General features: G+C 47.8%; 4 protein-coding genes and 1 pseudogene across 4 annotated transcripts; 3 read left to right on the forward strand and 2 right to left on the reverse strand.

Moving 5' to 3' along the window:
• Positions 1 to 2,633: 2,633 nt before the first annotated feature.
• LOC103986187 (pyruvate decarboxylase 1-like) lies at positions 2,634 to 5,182 on the forward strand. The gene is made up of 6 exons (XM_009404112.3): positions 2,634 to 3,236; positions 3,374 to 3,537; positions 3,627 to 4,277; positions 4,363 to 4,483; positions 4,575 to 4,763; positions 4,834 to 5,182. Exons 1-6 carry the CDS (start codon positions 2,715 to 2,717, stop codon positions 5,002 to 5,004), a joined length of 1,818 nt encoding a protein of 605 aa, XP_009402387.2. The 5' UTR covers positions 2,634 to 2,714; the 3' UTR covers positions 5,005 to 5,182.
• A 140-nt stretch (positions 5,183 to 5,322) lies between these two features.
• Positions 5,323 to 6,545, forward strand: LOC103986474 (pyruvate decarboxylase 3-like; annotated as a pseudogene).
• A 577-nt stretch (positions 6,546 to 7,122) lies between these two features.
• LOC135674794 (mitogen-activated protein kinase kinase kinase 17-like) lies at positions 7,123 to 9,348 on the reverse strand. Its single transcript, XM_065184966.1, has one exon. It carries the CDS (start codon positions 8,643 to 8,645, stop codon positions 7,158 to 7,160), a length of 1,488 nt encoding a protein of 495 aa, XP_065041038.1. The 5' UTR covers positions 8,646 to 9,348; the 3' UTR covers positions 7,123 to 7,157.
• Positions 9,349 to 9,369: 21 nt separating this feature from the next.
• Positions 9,370 to 10,202, forward strand: LOC135674795 (em-like protein GEA6). Its single transcript, XM_065184967.1, has 2 exons — positions 9,370 to 9,724; positions 9,808 to 10,202. Exons 1-2 carry the CDS (start codon positions 9,610 to 9,612, stop codon positions 9,942 to 9,944), a joined length of 252 nt encoding a protein of 83 aa, XP_065041039.1. The 5' UTR covers positions 9,370 to 9,609; the 3' UTR covers positions 9,945 to 10,202.
• Positions 10,203 to 10,387: 185 nt separating this feature from the next.
• Positions 10,388 to 13,488, reverse strand: LOC135674793 (protein trichome birefringence-like 28). Its single transcript, XM_065184965.1, has 6 exons — positions 12,377 to 13,488; positions 12,096 to 12,267; positions 11,814 to 12,010; positions 11,580 to 11,723; positions 10,520 to 11,150; positions 10,388 to 10,431 (listed from the first exon to the last, which is right to left on the reverse strand). The coding sequence occupies exons 1-5, from the start codon at positions 13,084 to 13,086 to the stop codon at positions 10,742 to 10,744; spliced, it is 1,632 nt and encodes a 543-aa protein (XP_065041037.1). The 5' UTR covers positions 13,087 to 13,488; the 3' UTR covers positions 10,388 to 10,431; positions 10,520 to 10,741.
• Between the last annotated feature and the right edge of the window lie 6,342 nt (positions 13,489 to 19,830).

Genomic DNA, 19,830 nt, shown 5'->3' on the forward strand with positions numbered 1-19,830 from the left:
TAATTCCACTTTTGGAATCATGTTGTTAGTAAAATCCTAGGAATCATGTGATATGTGATCGAAATACTAAGAACTTGTAATTGAGGAGGTGTTAGTCACGACATACCATGGTGTCGATCAAGATGCACAAAGTATCGATAAAGTATCAGTTACATGATAACGAGGTATCGACTATATCATTTTTTTATCAAATTTAATTTTTAAAATCTTAAATTATTTTAAATTTTAATATAATCCTTAATATATTTATTTTTAAAATAATCAATAATCATAATTAGAAGTTATTAATTATAATTTATTAGATGAATTATAAAGGAAGTATGTTCTAAATATCTAGAGGGATATAATTGTTTCCAAACTTTTATATATATATATATATATAATAGGAAAGAGAATTAAAAATAAAATACATAAAAATGACTCATCATGACCAATATTTTATCAATAATAATGGGGATATATATTCTAGAATTTATCAAATATTATAATATTAAAAAAGTTATAGTCAAATTTTTTTCATTAAGGAATCAACTAATGACTTGTTAGTAAACCTGAATCAGTCTTTATATACTAGAATGCACTAATTGTATATCGTAATGAAGTCTAAATATTATTAATAATTATTATAAAATTGAGTTTATTGTATTTTTCTAATTAAAATTATCAAATTTGAATTGGGATAATATTTGATCAAAATTTGAGTTTGAACAAAACAAAAAAAAAGGAATACATGTGATAGTACACAGCACATATAGGGAGGAAGAGAGGAAGATCACTCGGTGGCTGGTGCTTTAGAAGCCCAGCAGATAAAGAGATGGGCGTCGATGTCTATCCCCCTCATGATTCATGCATAGTGATAAGCTCTATAAATAAACTCAGTTACATCAACGTGTCCGGAGAATTACGGTACAGTGTGGGATGCCCCTCTGTGCTATATCACCTGATTCGGAGCAGTCGCAATGCCGAAATAGAACCACATGGTGTAAATACTTCAATCTTGTGTCAGAAGATGGTGTGGAATGCTTCGATCTTGTCTTACAGCCGTTCTGAACATTTTCGATCATTAACGTAGTTGTTTTCCCTGGTTGAAGACAACCGAGTCCCTGCCGTTCATCTGAAGTGTCGTTTAATTGGCTTCCTTGTTCCGCAATGCATGCATGCATGCATGGGATACATCTGTCATCAACCTATCTTCCAGGTTCGTTTGCTGTCAATACCTAACAACCTTCTTCTTCCTCCGCATCTGTGCCTCGTGCTCCGCTCACCGAACCCCTTCTCCCGTGAGAGAGAGAGAGAGAAAGTACTTATACTGTAAAAGATGAACGATTACGAGGAAGAAAAAAAGCTGAAGCCTTCGTAACTTTGCTGTCGAGGGGGTGTGCGTGCGGAGCACGCAGCGCGGGCTGCGATCTACTGATGAAGCTGGGGATGTCGGAAGGTTCAACGGGTGACGTTGTTTTTGGAAATCATGATTTCCTTCCTAGGAGACATGGACTGCATGAACACGCAAGAGCAAGTGTCTTCTTTCCCCGAGTGTGCTCATCGGAATCAAATCCGACTCGGAGTTGACAGACTTAGAAGTTCGTGTAACATGCGAACTATCGTCACCGGGTGAACAATCAAATCTGGCTCGAAGTTGACATGTTTAGGAATTCTTCTAATCTTCACCAGACGAACCTGAAGAAGTCTGAGACGATTGATGAGCCAAAGATACATACAGGTCAAAGGATATGAATCTCGTGCCTCTGCCGTTTCATCTCGTTGGCCTTTGCCTAATCTGAAACTTTCCATGAAGTACGCGAGTGGACTTATGCATATTTGTGGTTCAAATCTTTGGAGATGGTTTCAAGTCGACAGAAATCTTTCGTGGAGCACATGAGAACATGTAATGGAGGAAATTGCAGCACGTATGAGCTGCATGCGTTTCATGTTGCAGGAACACTGAAATCAACGTCACCACGTCAGAGTAAACCGTGTGCTTATTATATACGTATCTCGTTTACGGGATTGCCAGTTTGACTTGTGGGCTCGACCTCTGCCGACCAAATTCTGTCATGTGAGAATCATCGATCAAATTAAATGTTTAACATATGTAATTATAATTCCTCTAACTCATGCCATCAACAGTGTCCATCGGCGTCAGCTCGTGTTCAACAACGTAACATATTAAATGCAATGTATCATGCCATTTAATTATATGCCAACCCCACCAGCATTCTGCTGACCTTTTCCAGTGGATCTCCATGCCAGGAAATGCCACTGTGCGCCATAATACCATTTTCGCATTCAGAGGGGACCGTGGTTTCCAACCATGGGAATATCTTCGCGTTCTCCTCACACCGCGCATCCTAAGGAAGCGGTAACCTTTGCGAACGTAGCCGAAAGGGACGGAGAAGCTTTCGAGTAAGGCGGGAAGGTAACGACACTGCGGAGCAATCAATTCGGGCCGCAATCGGACGGCCGAGATAATTAAAGATTGACGCCAAAGTCCAACGATTGACACCAAAGTCGCCTCTGGTTTTGCCCCCACGGAATCGCCCACAAAATATAAAGACGATCTAACAATTAAAGATATTTAAGAAAACTGTTTTTTTTTTTTCTGTCGTATAAATAGTCGTCGGTCCTCAAGAAGAAGACACGTCAAAGAAGAAGTAAAGCAGCGTAGGAAAGAGAGATCTTTTCGGCTCTCCCACTCTTTCTCGATCTCGTTAGCAATGGAAACCAAGATCGGGTCGGTGGATGCGGCGGTGGAGGTCAAGGCGAACGGCGTCGTCGGCAGCCCTCCGGCGGGGCACTGCTACCCCATCGCTCCAGCGGTTCAGGCTTCGGCGCCGGAGAAGACCCTGGGCAGCCACCTGGCGCGGCGCCTCGTCCAGGTGGGCGCTCACGACGTGTTCTCCATCCCCGGGGACTTCAACCTCACCCTCCTCGACCACCTCATCGCCGAGCCCGGCCTCCGCCTCATCGGATGCTGCAACGAGCTCAACGCCGGGTACGCCGCCGATGGCTACGCCCGCGCCCGCGGTGTCGGCGCTTGCGTCGTCACCTTCACCGTGGGAGGCCTCAGCGTGCTCAACGCCATCGCGGGGGCCTATAGCGAGAACCTCCCCGTCATCTGCATCGTCGGCGGCCCCAACTCCAACGACTTCGGGACGAACCGGATCCTCCATCACACCATCGGCCTTCCGGACTTCTCGCAGGAGCTCCGCTGCTTCCAGACCGTCACTTGCTACCAGGTAATGAACATTTACTCTCATCTCTCCGCGAAGAACAGAGGAAAAAGGCGAAAAAAAAAATTAAAACTCCGATCTTCGGCTTCTTTTTGAGTGTAAAGTTTGAATCTTGTGGCTCTTCCGATATATTTGGAGGACAGGCGGTGGTGAACAACCTCGAGGGCGCTCACGAGCAAATCGACACCGCCATCTCCACCGCGCTCAAGGAGAGCAAGCCCGTTTACATCAGCATCAGCTGCAACCTCCCCGCCATCCCTCACCCCACCTTCAGCCACGAGCCCGTCCCCTTCTTCCTCTCCCCCAAGTAAGCATCCTCGTTACAGCTTTCTCCTCTCTTTTCCAGATTACGATCCGCCAATCGATTGATTTCGATTCCGTTCTTCGAACTGTCAGATTGAGCAACCAGCGGGGTTTGGAGGCCGCTGTCGAGGCGACGATGGAGTTCTTGAACAAGGCGGTGAAGCCGGTGATTGTGGGAGGGCCCAACATCCGTGTGGCCAAGGCGGGAGAGGCATTCGTGGAGCTCGCCGACGCCTGCGGCTACCCCATCGCCGTGATGCCCTCCGCAAAGGGGCTCGTCCCGGAGTACCACCCCCGGTTCATCGGCACCTACTGGGGCGCTGTGAGCACGGCCTTCTGCTCCGAGATCGTGGAGTCCGCTGACGCCTACGTCTTCGTCGGCCCCATCTTCAACGACTACAGCTCCGTCGGCTACTCCCTCCTCCTCAAGAAGGAGAAGGCCATCATCGTGCAGCCGGAGCGCGTGGTGGTAGCCAACGGTCCGACCTTCGGCTGCATCCTCATGAAGGACTTCCTCCGGGCGCTCGCCAAGCGACTGAATAAGAACACCACCGCGTACGAGAACTACCGCCGCATATTCGTGCCAGACGGCCAGCCTCTGGAATGCAAGCCCAAAGAGCCGCTGCGGGTGAACGTGCTCTTCAAGCACGTCCAGAAGATGTTGTCGGGCGGCAGCGCCGTCATCGCCGAGACCGGCGACTCGTGGTTCAACTGCCAGAAACTGAAGTTGCCGGAAGGCTGCGGGTAGGCGCCGTCGACCTGCGGGTGCATGCACTTGAGAAGAAAGCGTACTGCTTTCTTTGGATCTAACTTGGCTTTTGCTCCACAGGTACGAGTTCCAAATGCAGTACGGATCCATCGGCTGGTCCGTCGGGGCGACTCTGGGTTATGCGCAGGCCGTGAAGGGCAGCAAGCGTGTGATTGCCTTCATCGGCGACGGAAGCTTTCAGGTACCCGTTCCGATTCACGATGCGATGTGTTTGTGATGTGGCGCGTGCGTCAGTGGGGGTTGTGACGCGTTAAGCGCGCGGTGAACCGCAGGTGACAGCGCAGGACGTATCGACGATGCTGCGCTGCGGGCAGAACAGCATCATCTTCCTCATAAACAACGGCGGGTACACCATCGAGGTGGAGATCCACGACGGGCCTTACAATGTCATCAAGAACTGGGACTACACCGGCCTGGTGGACGCCATCCACAACGGCGAGGGCAAGTGCTGGACCACGAAGGTGACCGTGCGAACTGGTACAGGCGGATTGGGTTCTGTTTGCCACGGATCTAAGCTCCGTGTTTGTGCAGGTGCGACACGAGGAGGAGCTGAAGGAGGCGATCGAGACGGCGATGGGGTCGAAGCAGGACTGCCTGTGCTTCATCGAGGTCATCGTGCATAAGGATGACACCAGCAAAGAGTTGCTGGAGTGGGGCTCCAGAGTCTGCTCTGCCAACAGCAGGGCACCAAATCCGCAGTAGAAAGTCGTCGTACTCGACTGGCAACAATAAATCAAACAGCCCATAGTTGCCGATGTATTGATCATACGATGAAGTCGAGTATTGGTTCATGTTCTTGCGTCCGAGACTATCGTCGATCGCCTGTGCGACTAGTCATTATAAGCAATACTCTTTTCTCAACGAAATGGTTTCCGAGTCATGCCTGGAAAGTTGAGAGCTCGCTCTTTTCTATAGAACACACGTAAAATGAACATAAATCAGTGCTTGGTTGTGATTTTTCTATAGGACACTATTCATCGTCTGTCCTCCAAATCCTAACTTAATTTGTTGGATGGGGGATAGCATCTCCTCCCACCTGAAAGACCAAATCCAAACGTAATTTGTTGGGGGGCATAACATCTCCCTCCTCCACGTTTGCATGAATTATGCTTCCGCAATCGGACGGCGATGGTACCGGCGAAGTCCAACATTTGATCCAAAACAGCATCTGGTTTCCTATAGATACTCATCGCTCCTCAAGAAGAAGAAGAAGACGAGTCAAAGAAGAAGTCATCTTCGTGCCCCACGGCCAGCCGATGGAATGCAAGCCCATGGAGCCGGTGCGGGTGAACGTGCTCTTCAAGCATGTCCGAAAGATGCTGTCCGGAAGCACCGCTGTCATCGCCGAGGCCTGCGACTCGTGGTTCAACTGCCGGAAACTGAAGTTGCCGGAAGGCTGCGGGAAGGCGCCCTCGATCTGCGGGTGCATGCACTTCACACGAACGCATACTGCTTTCTTTGGATCGTTCACCGGAGAAAGATCTAACTTGGCTTTTGCTCCTCAGATACGAGTTCCAAATGCAGTGCGGATCCATCGGCTGGTCCGTCGGGGCGACTCTGGGTTCCGCGCAGGCAGGCCGTGAAGGGCAGCAAGCGTGTGATTGCCTTCATCGGCGACGGAAGCTTTAAGGTACCCGTTCCGATTCACGATGCGATGTGTTTGTGATATGGCGCGTGCGTCAGTGGGGGTTGTGATGCGTTAACCGCGCCGTGAACCGCAGGTGACAGCGCAGGACGTGTCGACGATGCTGCGCGGCGGGCAGAACAGCATCATCTTCCTCATAAACAACGGCGGGCACACCATCGAGGTGGAGATCCACGACGGGCCTTACAATGTCAACAAGAACTGGGACTACACCGGCCTGGTGGACGCCATCCACGAAGGTAAACGTCCAAGCTGGTACAGGCAATAGGGTTCTGTTTGCCATGGATCTAAGCTCCGTGTTTGCGCAGGTGCGACACGAGGAGGAGCTGAAGGAGGCGATCGAGACGGCGATGGGGTGGAAGCGGGGCTGCCTATGCTTCATCGAGGTCATCGTGCACAAGGATGACACCAGCAAAGAGTTGCTGGAGTGGAGCTCCGGAGTCTGCTCTGCCAACAGCAGGGCACCAAATCCGCAGCAGAAGTCGTCGCACTCGAGTGGAAACAATAAATCAAACAGCCCATAGTTGCCGATATATTTATCATGTAATTAAGTACAATGCACTTTCATCTCATGCTTGCCTCCGAGACTACAGCTGATCGGCAATGGTGTTTTCTCTTGATGGAAGCTTTTTGTGTTCATTTCTTATAGGTCGACAAAAACAACATAAATCATCAGTGTTCGGATGCTATCTTCCTTCCTAAAGGCCTCAAAACACGAACATGAATCTATATGTAATGCGAACCATGTGACGCCCAATCTACGAGTGAAAGCTGCATGGTTGGAGCATTATGAGACCAACCGAGAGTTCTTAAATCAGCAGCCCTTTGAACCGTAAGAAACAGAGAGACGCCGATCGTTTCGGAGTTCTTTAATGTTTCGAGGAGCGTCACACGCTCCGAGCCGTCAACCAAACCAATGATCGTTAACTGGAATCGTGTAAATTCGCTTTGACTAAGCAAAATCATGAGCCAACATGATGAGTTCGACGACTCCCACCCCTCATTTTGCGGTAGTCAACGTTGTCATGCTCCGACACGTCCATGACTCGCTCCGCGGCACTCCAAAGATGCGACCCAAAAAAGTTCCGTGTGGTCGGATCATAACCAAGTTTCATCGAACGAAAGCATTCTCCTAAATATTATTGAAGGCACCTAATTCGACCCAAAACCATGGCTATTGTGTGGAACAAAGGAATAAGAATCTGCAGAGTCATACCAAAACAACGAAAAATAACAATGGAAAGTTTCGAGTTTTATTGACTTCCACTGGTTGTGACAACGAGTGATGACTGCAACAGACCCAACTCCCCAGCATTCCAACCCCATGCTGCCAGCCCAAGCCACACTCACAGAAGCAACAACGCCAACATTGACAGCAACAAGAAGAAGCAGAGCATCTGATTCCTTCGAACAACCCAACCCCACTTGGCTCACCAACACTGCGAACGCTTGAACATTCCTGGCATATCCCTTCCACAAGAATCTCCTCCTCCATGTCGTTTACCGAATTAGCCTCGTCCGAGTCCCTTACCAGCTTCCAGTCATCACCACGCCAACCAGGAACTTCTCCGTCCGAAGCCAATTCCCTCATTCTTCCTCTGGCGCAAGCCATCACCTCGTCGTCTTCGTGATCGTAGCTACAGCTAGCATATTCGTCGTCGTCGCGGTGGTGGTGGTGGAGTTCCATAGTAGCCCACTCGAGAACGCCTCGCGGCGATGGCTCGGCGATCGCAACTTCTTCGGCCAAGAAAGGATGCCGTAGTAGCTGCTCCGCCGTCCACCGCTCGCTTGCGTTCCTCCTCAAACACTTGTCGAGAAAATCCCGGCCCATGTTCGACAGCCGAGCCGGGAATTCCGGTATCTCGTCGCCGCAGCCGATCTTGAGCAGAGCTCCAACCGCATCTTCAGTGGCCATGTTAGGCCAGGGTTGTGCTCCGGTGACCATTTCGATGACCGTGCACCCGAGCGACCACACGTCCGACGCTGGTGTCGGCAACTCCCCTCTGGCGACCTCCGGCGCCATCCACAGCGGCGTCCCGCGCACCCAGTTGGGCCCGTCTCCGACCCCGCTCGCGCCCGCGATCCTCAACGCGGCGCCGAAGTCCGCGAGCTTGGCCACGCCCCGGTCGCGGCCCAACAGGACGTTCTGGCCCTTGACGTCGCAGTGCACGACTCCGGCGACGTCGTGGAGGTAACGAAGTGCTCGCGCCACGCAGCGCGTGTAAGCGCACACTTGGAGCTCGTCCATGGAGCGACCCTTCGCCGCAGCGGAACCCGCCACCGTGCCGCCGGGCATGTACTCGACGTGCAGGTTCCGGCAGGTACCGGCACGAGGCTCCTGGCTCGTGTCGTTGCCGAGATAGGTGACGATGTAAGGCGAGCAAAGGGACTCGAGGATTCGGATCTCGTTCTCCAAACACCAGACGGAAGCAGGAGAAGATGAACTCAGACTGACAGACTTCACGGCAGAAACGTAACCGGTGGATTCGTGCAAGGCGAGATGGACGGTGCCGAAGGAACCAGCTCCGACGGGGCTTCCCCTGACCCAGCTCCTAATGCAGCGCTCCATTTGAGGAAGGTTTGAACTCTGGAAGAGAGGGGATTCCAGTGTTGGATAACAGCACGCAGGCTGGGAGAGGCCAACTATATAAAGGATGAAGGTGGAGGCTGAGTCGACTCGGTGGGGGTTTATTGGCATGGATGATGTGGATGATCGATGTCGTTTGGGTGTGGACCGTGTTGGAGAAGAGAAGGTGGGCTAAGTGGGTGGGGGATTCATGGCTTGTGGATGCAGAGGAGGAGCACACGACGCATGTTGGCCAAGTCTGGGACAGGAGGAGACGTGCACAAGTCCTCGCCGGCATACCAGTTGGTGAACACGCCTACTTTCCCTTTCTGGGAGTAGGGTTCGGTCGCAGGCTTCACATTTTGGCCTTAGTTATGTGACTCGAGTCAGCTTAGCAGGTCATGAGATTGGCTTTCATTCAATTAGGTCGCATCAAGTTCTTCCTGTGACATTATGAATGGAGGAATGGGACAAAGATCCACATAACCACAGGAAGAGCGCATGGAACGGGAAGCAGCTGCGGGCTGCCAACATGAGGAGGGCCACATGCCGGTGGAAAGCGAGACAAATAGGCAAAAACACTGCGCCAGCAAAACATAGCGGCTAACCTTCGCCGAGCAGGCACCCGCTGCTTTTCTTGGTCTTGAGTCGGTGCATGTCAGGGGACATTACCCGTGACGTGAGAAAGACCGGACCGGTCAATGTTGACTGACCATTAGAATCAAATCTGGCATCTCATTTCGAGGGAAGGAAAAGCATGAAAAAGACACATCACAGGAAGACACTGCCTTGATGAGTTCGGCATCTGTTCTCGACCTCGGCCAGCCCAAAACAGTAGTCCCGGTGGCATTGAAATACGTTTAGTATGTGTTGTTCTTCTCAGGACTCCCTCGGTCATGCAAACAGTGGATTCGTGTCGTTGTTTCCTGCACATACGCCCGACGTGTCGCCACCAGAAACCATGAACCCTCGGTTTCGTCCATGTAAACTCGTACGCGGCACGCTCTCCGTCCATCTCCCGTGGTCTTTCCGTCTCTATTTATGATGGCGACAAGGTGATATACATTCTCGTTAAAGGTGCGAGTTAGAAGGATCGATGTCGACGGAACAGGAGCGGCGCGAACTCGACGAGAGGGCGAGGAAGGGTGAGACCGTCGTCCCCGGCGGAACGGGCGGGAAGAGCCTGGAGGCGCAGGAGCACCTAGCGGAAGGTATACGTGCACGAAGGCTGATCTTGTTTTGAAGCTTCTTCGATCTGAGTCATCTTGTTGCGATGGTATAACATCGGGTCCAGGGCGTAGCCGCGGTGGGCAGACGAGGAAGGAGCAGCTGGGCACGGAAGGGTACCAGGAGATGGGGCGCAAGGGCGGGCACAGCACCGGAGTCGGAGGGGCGATGCGCGAGGGCGGCGACGTCGACGAGACCAAGTGAGGGATGGTGGATGTAGGGGTGAGGAGCAGCCGGTGGGCGTGGGTTTGGGGTTTGCGTCTGTTAGTGTTGGGGTCGTCTTGTGCCACGCTCGTCTCAGTATCCGACCTCTGAATGGTAACGTGTGTGGTTCTCGTGGTCTGCTTCAATGGAGTCCGTGGTTTGGTTTAATCGACTTTGCGGCGTTCGTGATCCTGTGAGACCATTTGTTGCTGTTCTTTCTTGCTGTATCCACTTGTGTTCATGATGGTTTCACCCTCATTAACCTCTGCTTACACCCAATTTGTTTCACGCTTTTGACTTTTCGTCCCTTCTCTTCGTTGGGCGATCAAGTTGATGTCGCAATAACGTATTACTTTAGGTGATTTCAACTCGGTCTGCTGAGAGATGCGTCTGCCAAAATTCCAGGCCACCAGAGATGATGAACAAGACTGGGCCAATCCCAATGGAGCAGACCACAACCTGATTGAATTCACTCGACCAATCCCACCTACATATGATTCGAACTATATCTAATTTTCGCACATGAAAAACGAAATAAGAAATTAAAAGAAAAATAGAGAAGAAACAGGAAAAACCTGTGTCGCACTCGTTCTCTTGGTTCTTTACGCTGCGTCCCTTTCTCCACCCCCGCCGTGTGACCACATGACGTACAGCATGCGCTCACAGCGATCACGACGTGTGGGTGGCAACCATTCAATGGCGGTGGACGTCGTGTTGCTGTCACCTAACCCAACTCGGTGACATCCCACAAATCCCCAATCAAAAGAAGGTAAAATTGTGCGGAAGATATACCAAAATCAATGTACTAGGTGGGAGACCGAAAGATTTGTGTGTGATCTGTGTGTGTGTTGGTTGGGCCATGGCCGGGAAGCGATTCGGGCGTAGAGGAACTCGTTCCAGGTGTCGGGGAGGCCCGGGAGGCACCAGTGGATGCAGTCGGCGAAGGTGGCGGGGTCGGCCTGCTGCTCCGCAGTCAGCAGCTTCCCCCGCCGGAGCGTGTGCACCGACGTGTGCGCGTCCTTGCGGAACTCCGACAGCGCCGTGATCTTGATGAACGACACCGGCAGCCGCATCGACTGGATCACGCTCTCCTCCACCGCGAACAGCCGCCAGTCCGTGCCGACCTCCAGTGGGCGCGTCATGTCCATCACCGGCATCGTCTCCAGCGCGCACTTGATCCCCTCCGGGTTGTCCCAGTCCTCGCTCCTGTTGTCATCAACAAGCCATGGATTCCTCACTCATCTAAACTGACGCAATTCTTCTCTCAAAAGACTCGAGTTCAAGGCATGAAAGAAGATAACTTTGTGGTGACCACGGAAACCGGGGTTTACCAACCCTGAAAAAGTCAACTTCATATGACGATAGGTGTTGCTCTCATCAGGCCATGCGAGGAAGACAAACCTCCCCTCAATGTCGGCCGAGATGATATCAGACACCTTAACCAACTAGATTACTCCATAATTAAGGAGAGAACCACCGGGCACCGTGTGGCTCAGCACACGGATATGGACCGTGAGTTGACGTCTCCTTGGCTGTTCTCACTGAAACAGCTATTGGAGGAAGAAAAGTGATGATGTGACTCTGATTAGCTGGATTCAGTGAACCGCGAGAGGGAGAGGAAGCTTCGGAGCTAACCTCATGTGGTTGGGGGACAGGCTCATGAAGAACACCATCGTCTTCTTGGGATTCACATTCCTGTGCACCCACCTCGCCCATATTCTCAGGACTCTTCTGTAAGCTGCAGCCCGTTCGATCCTACTGTACTTGGTCGATCCTCGCCTGTTGCCATGGAATTGGAAGCTCGTCATCGGACCAACATGAACGGCGCAACAATTAGCTCGAAGTCATCAGGTGGAGATTAGTACTCACAGGACTGTCATCTTGGGTGTGTTCATCCACCAGATGTAGGTGTTGAAGATCAAGTAATCCACGCCCTTCCAATGCTTCCCGTGCTTGGCGATCGAATTGGTGATGACGCGGTTCGGGACGCTGTGAATTCTGGGGTCGTCGGCGTTCGATTCCACCAGGAACGGCGCCCAGTAGAACTCCACCGTAGCATTGTAATCCTGCCATCATGCAAGAGGATCAAAGACCTCGTCTAAATGTAACCCGATCCACAAGAAATTCCGGGGTGCAGATTAGTCCTGCTACCTCGGCTCTGAAAACGTTGAGCGAGCCGTTCTTGGTGAGAGTCTTCTTGCCCCATGGGATGGCGGATTGGACCAAGCACACCATCGATTCCCACTGGTTCCTGTTGAGAGAGTCCCCCACGAACATGAGACGCTTCCCTCTCAGCCTCTCCAGCAGCACTCTCGCGTCGAATCTGCATGAACATCGACAGAAATCAAATCCAGAACATCTATTAGATTCAAGCGATATAAGGAATCCAAAAGTAGGACGAATTAGAAGTGATACCAAGGATGGGTACATGCCTCGGCAAGCTACAGTCCCGGGGCTGCCACCGCCACTTCTGGTAGTTGTCGTCGCGGCGGCCGTTCCTCATGCACGTCACCTGCTCCGTCAGGAACTGGCACTCGTGTTCTTTGTAAAGCGGGTAGGAGACGTCGTCGTAGACCCATCGGCCTTCGAAGAGGTCGCAAGTCTCCGGCACGTTGAGGACTACGCGCTGCGGCTTCGCCTCCGACTTGTGCTGGTCGGATATGACAGACTGCTGCTCGTGCCCCTGATTCCTGGCGGACGGCAACCGGGCCACCTGCGTCACGTTGACGGTCACCGATGCCCTTGCACCCTCCCTTTCGGGTTCTTGGCGGCCCTCTTCGTCAGTTGGCGGTTGTTCTCTGGCAATCGCGTCGCTTCCTTCCCTCTGCAACACCGGTCGCTCCTCCTCGGCCTCCTCCTCTGCTACCTTTGTGCTATCGAGGATAAGTCCCTCGTGTCTTGGTTTAGCTATAGCGAGCTCTTGATGGGCCAATTCCTGGGACTTGGCTCTAGAATTCCTGAGGGAGAACTCGGCGATCGAGTTGAAGTCCTCGCTGTACATCAACATGACGAGAATCAAGACAAAGAAGAGGAAAACGGACACGGGGTTCCTGCCATGCTTCCGGGCGCTGCTCAGCAGCGGGCGCTTCATAGCCGGAGTCCTCGATGAGAGAACGACCGTTCTCCGGCCTGGCGATCGCATCTCATGTGGGCCGAAGAGGAGAGGAGGCGGCAGAAGCAACAGGAGTTAGGAAGAGGCGTGTTCGAGTGGTAGAGAGAAGGAAGAAAGAGGACAAAGAAGGAAAACGACGGGTTCTTTCATCGGAGTGCTTGGTCTGGTGTTGGGACGGATATTAAACTCGTGTTAAGGCCCACCGAGCTCAAGCATATGCCGCACAAAGGCGAGGAACCAGGTTCCAGCTCCGAATCGCGTGTCCACTTGCCCTGAGCTTTGAACTCTACGGTGATGGTGAGGGCTTGCCTGCTACTTCCAAGTCTTCTTCGCCAAGCTAAGTTGGCTGTAGCTGATCGAAGAAAAGTCAAATGTCTCGTAACTCACGGATGCTGGCGTCGTCCTTGCCCATTTGAAGCAACCAAGCATTGATCTCCATGGTAGTAGATGGGTTGCAGCTGTCAGCGTTAAATGTATACTTTCACGAGCTGCAGAAATTTTAAACCATCAAATTAATAGATTATATAGGATGATTTTAGAATATATATATATATATATAGAGAGAGAGAGAGAGAGAGAGAGAGTAATCCTTTCCTTAAAAGAATACATTTAAAATCTAGGAAAGGTGAATGATTAGAAGTGATTTGGATTCAGCGGTGGCCCACTGTATGCACATGCAACACATATGGCATTCGATCGCTTAAAAGTCTATGAGTTGATATATCATTGGGTGTTATAGTTTGGATTGTTAGATCAATTGGATGATGCCATTCCAATCAACCAAATGGGAATACACCTAATTTCTTTGAATTCCATCAGTCCCATTAGAGCTGCGCTGCTCTGCTCGAAGTCTATCATCTTTATTCATTCGTCCGCACACCTAATCCCACCACAGCATCAGACATGTCGAACCATACGCTATCATCCAAAACATGCGCTCACCACCTTCTCTTTCTCCTCTTTGGATCTGATGGGAAATGGTTCGTAGCAAGGAGAGAACAAACCATCGAGTTCCATGATTGATGTTGCGGCTGCTCAAAATAATTCGGCCATTGAAGCACCTCACCGAACACATGGCGAGCATGGGTTGCGCGACCACCGTCCGCCGGATTCCACGGGCATTTGAGCGTGGCTGCCTTCGACGTCGGTCTCGGAATGAGAATGGGAACGCCGACTCTCGTCCTCCGAGGACCAGCCCGTCCACCACTTGCAGCTTCGGGATTACGGAGCTCAGGCTGTGTGTTCTGATAGAATATCATTAAAATATGAAATTATATTTTTAATTTAGTTACGATTTAATAATCAATTATAATTTTAAATATATAATTTGATTAAGTAATTCGATTGCATGATTGAAAAAAAATATATTTTTCTTAAAATCTGTATAAATATATATTATTTAAATGAATAAATCACTCGTCTTCTCATCAATTCATCATAGTATCATAGTTCTTTTTGCCTCAAGCAAGACTTTTCCTTTTTCGTTGTTTAACGACAATAATCCTTCTCCGTTGGTCTATCATAACAATTACCTTAGTATCATTTTCCTCTTCTCCCCAACCATCCTTCTCCCATGCCAAGATCTCTCACAATTGATAGTGGCAATAAGAGTTGCATGCTATTGTCATAAATGTTAACTAGAATTATTTTATCTGTTTGTCATCTTCTTCACAAGCGAGTAACGAACACTAACTATCACCCCTGATTATTTTGCTTGGTAATCTTCATCCCAAATATGCAATATTCAGCACAGATCTATAATATTTTTCCTTTTAGATCTGTGCATTATTGTTGCCATCATAGATATGCTCTTCTAGCCCACCATCCTTTCCCTTCCATCGGAGCCACCAACAACAAATCTCCTTGTCATTTGTTGCCACCGCTATTGCTATAGCAACAAACCCTTTCCTCGTTAATCTAGCGTCGGACTTCCTCGAGGATGCCTACTTCCTCATCTACCTTAATGTTGATAAGTTCTTCGCTATCGACTTTGTTGGTGTCCTTGGACACCCCTTCGACATATATCTCATATTTGCAAATCTGAGATATCCGAGAACCGAAGTAGGAGTCACAACAACCCCTATGCATCAATCCGATGTTCTATTCACGTATGAAACATATTGTCATCCACTTCTACTTCATTAGAGACCAAGTCATTAGACATCAACTATATGTTTTTGACATCCATACTTCTGACCAACTAACAAACTCCCTCACAAAGCCTATCGCTCATAAGATATTTTAATTATATCAGTCCAAGATTAACATTCTTGGTGGAAGCTCAATCTTACGGGGGCATGATAGAAGATCATAGTAAAGATAAACATAAAATGATATCCTTGCACTTATTATATCCTTAGTCAATGTATAATTTAAAAATTAATAATATATTTGAGTGTATGATTTGATTGAGTAATATAAGTATAGGAAATCTCTCTCAAAACCTATATAAATATATATTACTTCAATGATCTAAATCGCTAATCTTCACAATAATTTCATTAATTCATCATTCTCGAGATGCGATATACTATTTTATGGGAATTTATCCAAGAATTAATGAGTGGAACAAGTCGATAATGCAAGAATTAGAATCCAAATCCGCTCCATTGCCACCATAAGATTTTAGTTGGACTCTTACTTTCCGCGGCACAGCAAAGCAAAGAAGCGATGGAGAAGGCTCCACTCATTCATGGAACACAATCGACGGAGTAAACGCGCGTGGAAGTCTCGTAATTGAAGGAACAGCGACTGAATCGAATGAACGCCAAGATGAGCTGATGAGATGAAGAACGAGGTGGCAACTATTCGATGTCGATGGCTGCGCAATTAAGCAGACGAGACGACAGATGAACAAAGTGGTGTTGCCATCGAACCATGCAGTGGCTGCAAAGGCTTACTTTGGGAACTCGAATGGTGAGGATAGAATAGGATAAGGATCGACCTACACCGCATGTATGTTTGAATCCAGAACAAGACGATGCCATCTCTAGTGCTACGGTTCAGTGCCTTACGAAACTGTGTGTAGATAATCTCAAGGAAATCCCATCTACCTTCTTCTTCTTCTTCTTGATTTCCACTCAAGATATTTATTTTTGAACTCCATTAGATATTCAACAATCACATAAATATGTGGAGTCCAACTCCAATACTTATTTTATTTTCCCAATCCAAAATAATAATAATAATAATAATAATAATAATAATAATAATAATAATAATAATAATAATAATATCATAAGTTCCCAACAAACATAATGCATCATCGCTCTACCAATCATTTTTTTATTATTATTATTAAGATTTGAACATGAGATCGGACATAGTCTTATATCGACTATTAATAGTTTAACATAATCACCTGTCCTTTTATCTAGGCTCGAGTCTAACGTTAATAGTGTCGAATTAGATAGGTATGGATATATATAATAAAAAAACATATTGACCTAAAAATCTCATTCCATATCTATCTTAATTATTTATTTTTTGATTAAAATAGATCAAATCTGCCCTATAGCTTACGTCTATTATCTCAGCACTCTTAGATGACATAGGTCTCGATGGGGCTTCGGATTAGAAGAACTTATAATTTTGAATGAATCAACTAATCATACTAAAAAAAAAAACATAGTGACCCACTTAAACAGGTTCTTTTTTAGAATAAATAAGCCCCAGTGGAATTTTCTTACCAAAAAACCAGAATAATATTTGGTTCGCATTGGCCTGTTAAAACCATATTTTCTACACATAGCCAATCTATCCATGCCTTTGAGATGCCAATCATGTACGTCTCAATAAAAGAATTGGAATAAGGATAAGGCAACAATGAAGATAAAATCAAGGTCAATTATTGATGAGTGCTCGAGTAAAGATCGATCTCGCCACGGCATTATTGCAAGAACACGGTAGAAATCATTCAAAACATTAATTGCTAGATCAATGACAAATGCCATCATCTTCCCAATCACCGAAAGGATGTGATCCTGACAGTCGAGGCTCACATTTCTCTCCCAATTTAAGTGGATGAGACAGATTTGTAGAAGAAGAGGTGGCATTTGATCCGGTGGCCGTCCATAGGTCAAATGATTAGACCATCGACTCGAGAGTTTTCCTCTACAAACAATAAATGATGAAGATGAAATTCGAGCTCAAAATTATATGATAAATTATCAAAATCTTTACGTTTCATCACCGAAGAACTACATATAATATTTCTGAAATAACGCAAGGCAAAGAGGTAGATTCCAATGCTCAAACAATGGCACGACATTGCAAGCAAAAGCTAGCTGGATGAGATATGTGTATATTTAAGTCCATGCAGAACAATCGTTTGCTTACCTGACGACATGAATGTTTAGTCATTAAACACTGTTTGCGAAATCCTATTCGACGTGATATGGAAAGGTGGATTATAGTAAAACGATGAAGGAAGAACAGTATCGTAGTCTTTTATGTATCATGGGAATTGAACGACTGACCTGCCACCAGATGAGAAAGATGGGGTTATTTGATAGAAGATAAGATTTCCCCAACTATACGAGGAAATCTCTTTATTCTGTTGAGGAAAATTCTCTCTCCTAATCTGTATAAATAGGAGAGGGATATATTAATATATTCACTAGACGAGAAAGATAGGGTTATTGTAGAAGATAATACATTAACATATCCGAGAGAGAATTTTCCTCAACAGAATAGAGAGAATTTTCCTCAATAGAATAGAGAGAATTTTTCTCAAATCCTCACCAAAATGGATGACGACATGGCATTTCTTTAGAAGCATAAATTATATTTTATTGATGTTTGGAGTCTAGTGATTATTGTGATTGATAGAAAAAAAAAATTAATTGTTATGATGATAGTGGGTCGAGATATCGAGGAGGGTAAATTTATTTTGATGGTACAGTACAAATAGTGTAGTGATGCTCTTAATGTGTCGAACAAGGAAGGATGCGATTGATTTGGACACATTACATAGGACCAACTGATGCACTTTTTGTTAAGAGCTATGTGCTAACAACTACCCTTTACATCATAAGTATTGGAATATTAAATCAAATTTTATGATGAAATATCCTCTATAAATAAATTGATTTTTAAGCACATTAATCATAAGTTATGAGTTTTTATTTTTGAATCTTCCATGAAATGATTCCTTTATTATATCTACTATCTTTTCAAGGGATTTTTAGCATCAGAATCTTCTTGATTAAGATTCTATTACAGAGAGAGAGAGAGAAGTTAGAGACTCCATCAATTTGTGTTAATAAATTCGAAATAGAATACAATATAGTATCGTTTTTAGTATCTCAAAATTCAAGGATGTCATTCTCTTTCCTGTCTCGAGGAGACCGAGGAGCCTCACCCAAGTTGTTGATTGGGATATTGTCACCCCGTCTTCATCAATCGAACGTGGCATTTTGGTGCCATGCATGCACTGTAGTTATCGATGTAATTGACGCATGGAGTTGGATCGATGAGGGCGATGGCATGGCGTTCTTGCTACGGTGGGTCGCCACAACCCGGTCGCCGTCACTGAAAAGTAGAGTTACGTGAAGGATGGCAGCAGGGAACTCGTCGCCTTTGCTTGTATTCACGGACGTATCAGATAAGGTTTCTCCCGATGTGTGATGCGTGGATCCCAATGTGCGATTTTTTGATCACCGCTGCCGAGTATTCTCTCTTTCTCTCTCTCTCTCTCTCGCTTTCAACAGTAATGGTAGAGAAGGAGGATGATACATATTATCCGGAAGCTTCACTGATGTCGAAGATACGTAATACAAGAATGATATGTCATCCTTACGTAGAAGATGACAAATCCATAATCCTTGTGTAGAAGAAACTTGGCCATAATCTTTCGAAACGTGTAACACTGCAACACTTCAATTTCAAGAAGCTTGACTGTGAGGAAAGTCTCAATTCTAATCACCTTTACACCAACAAGACAGGCCTCAAATTTCCAACGCAAACCCTACGTTTCAAATACACAGACTTTGACAGAGTCCACCCTCGATCCGATCTCAGCTTTTATGGTTTTCCGATCCCAAAGGAAGGGAAGGAATGCAAGCATAGCACCATTAATACTCGATGGAGTAGTTGAGTGCTCTCACCTCTTCATCCCTTGACGAGGAGGGTACTAAACAACAGTGTTGTTACCTTCTTCCTTCGTTTGATGAAGACAGGCCTCTCTCTCTCTCTCTCTCGCTCGCTCGCTCGTGACACGAGACTGGCACTAGATCGGCATATTCGGTGCACAAAATGCGGCGAAAAGAGCAGTGGATAGATTAAATGAATCTACCAGGAAAGGATATAAATTATCCCACGCCATTGGAGCGTCACTGTCCCAATTGCGATGCCATCCGAGTGTCCGGTGAAGTCGTTTTATCCATATCCGCTCTCCAGGATAAGGTAAGAATTTACTGCACCTAAACGTGGAAAGGTCAACTCCATCAGAGCCGTCCGTATCCGTCATCGACGGTCGCAGTGGACGCAAGGGAACTCCGCGAGCGCGAGATCTCGGGACGGTCCGGTCGACACGTGGGACGCGGACGGCTGCCCGCGGGGACCAGCTGAGTCACGCTTCGAACGGATAACGCATTCCCATCCGCCCGGGGACACGCGGCGGCATCTGGAACGTCGAGCAGGCGTCTGTCGAGTGCGGCCGTACGATGGTTGGCGACGCGTCGTGATTCGACGACGCCGCGCGCGGAAGGGAGCAGCTGCGGTTCCGTGCGTCCCGCGGAGCGCCTATAAATGGAGGCCGCCTCGCAACGAGAT

This window comes from Musa acuminata, chromosome BXJ1-5, assembly GCF_036884655.1.
Source record: "Musa acuminata AAA Group cultivar baxijiao chromosome BXJ1-5, Cavendish_Baxijiao_AAA, whole genome shotgun sequence".
NCBI lineage: Eukaryota > Viridiplantae > Streptophyta > Magnoliopsida > Zingiberales > Musaceae > Musa > Musa acuminata.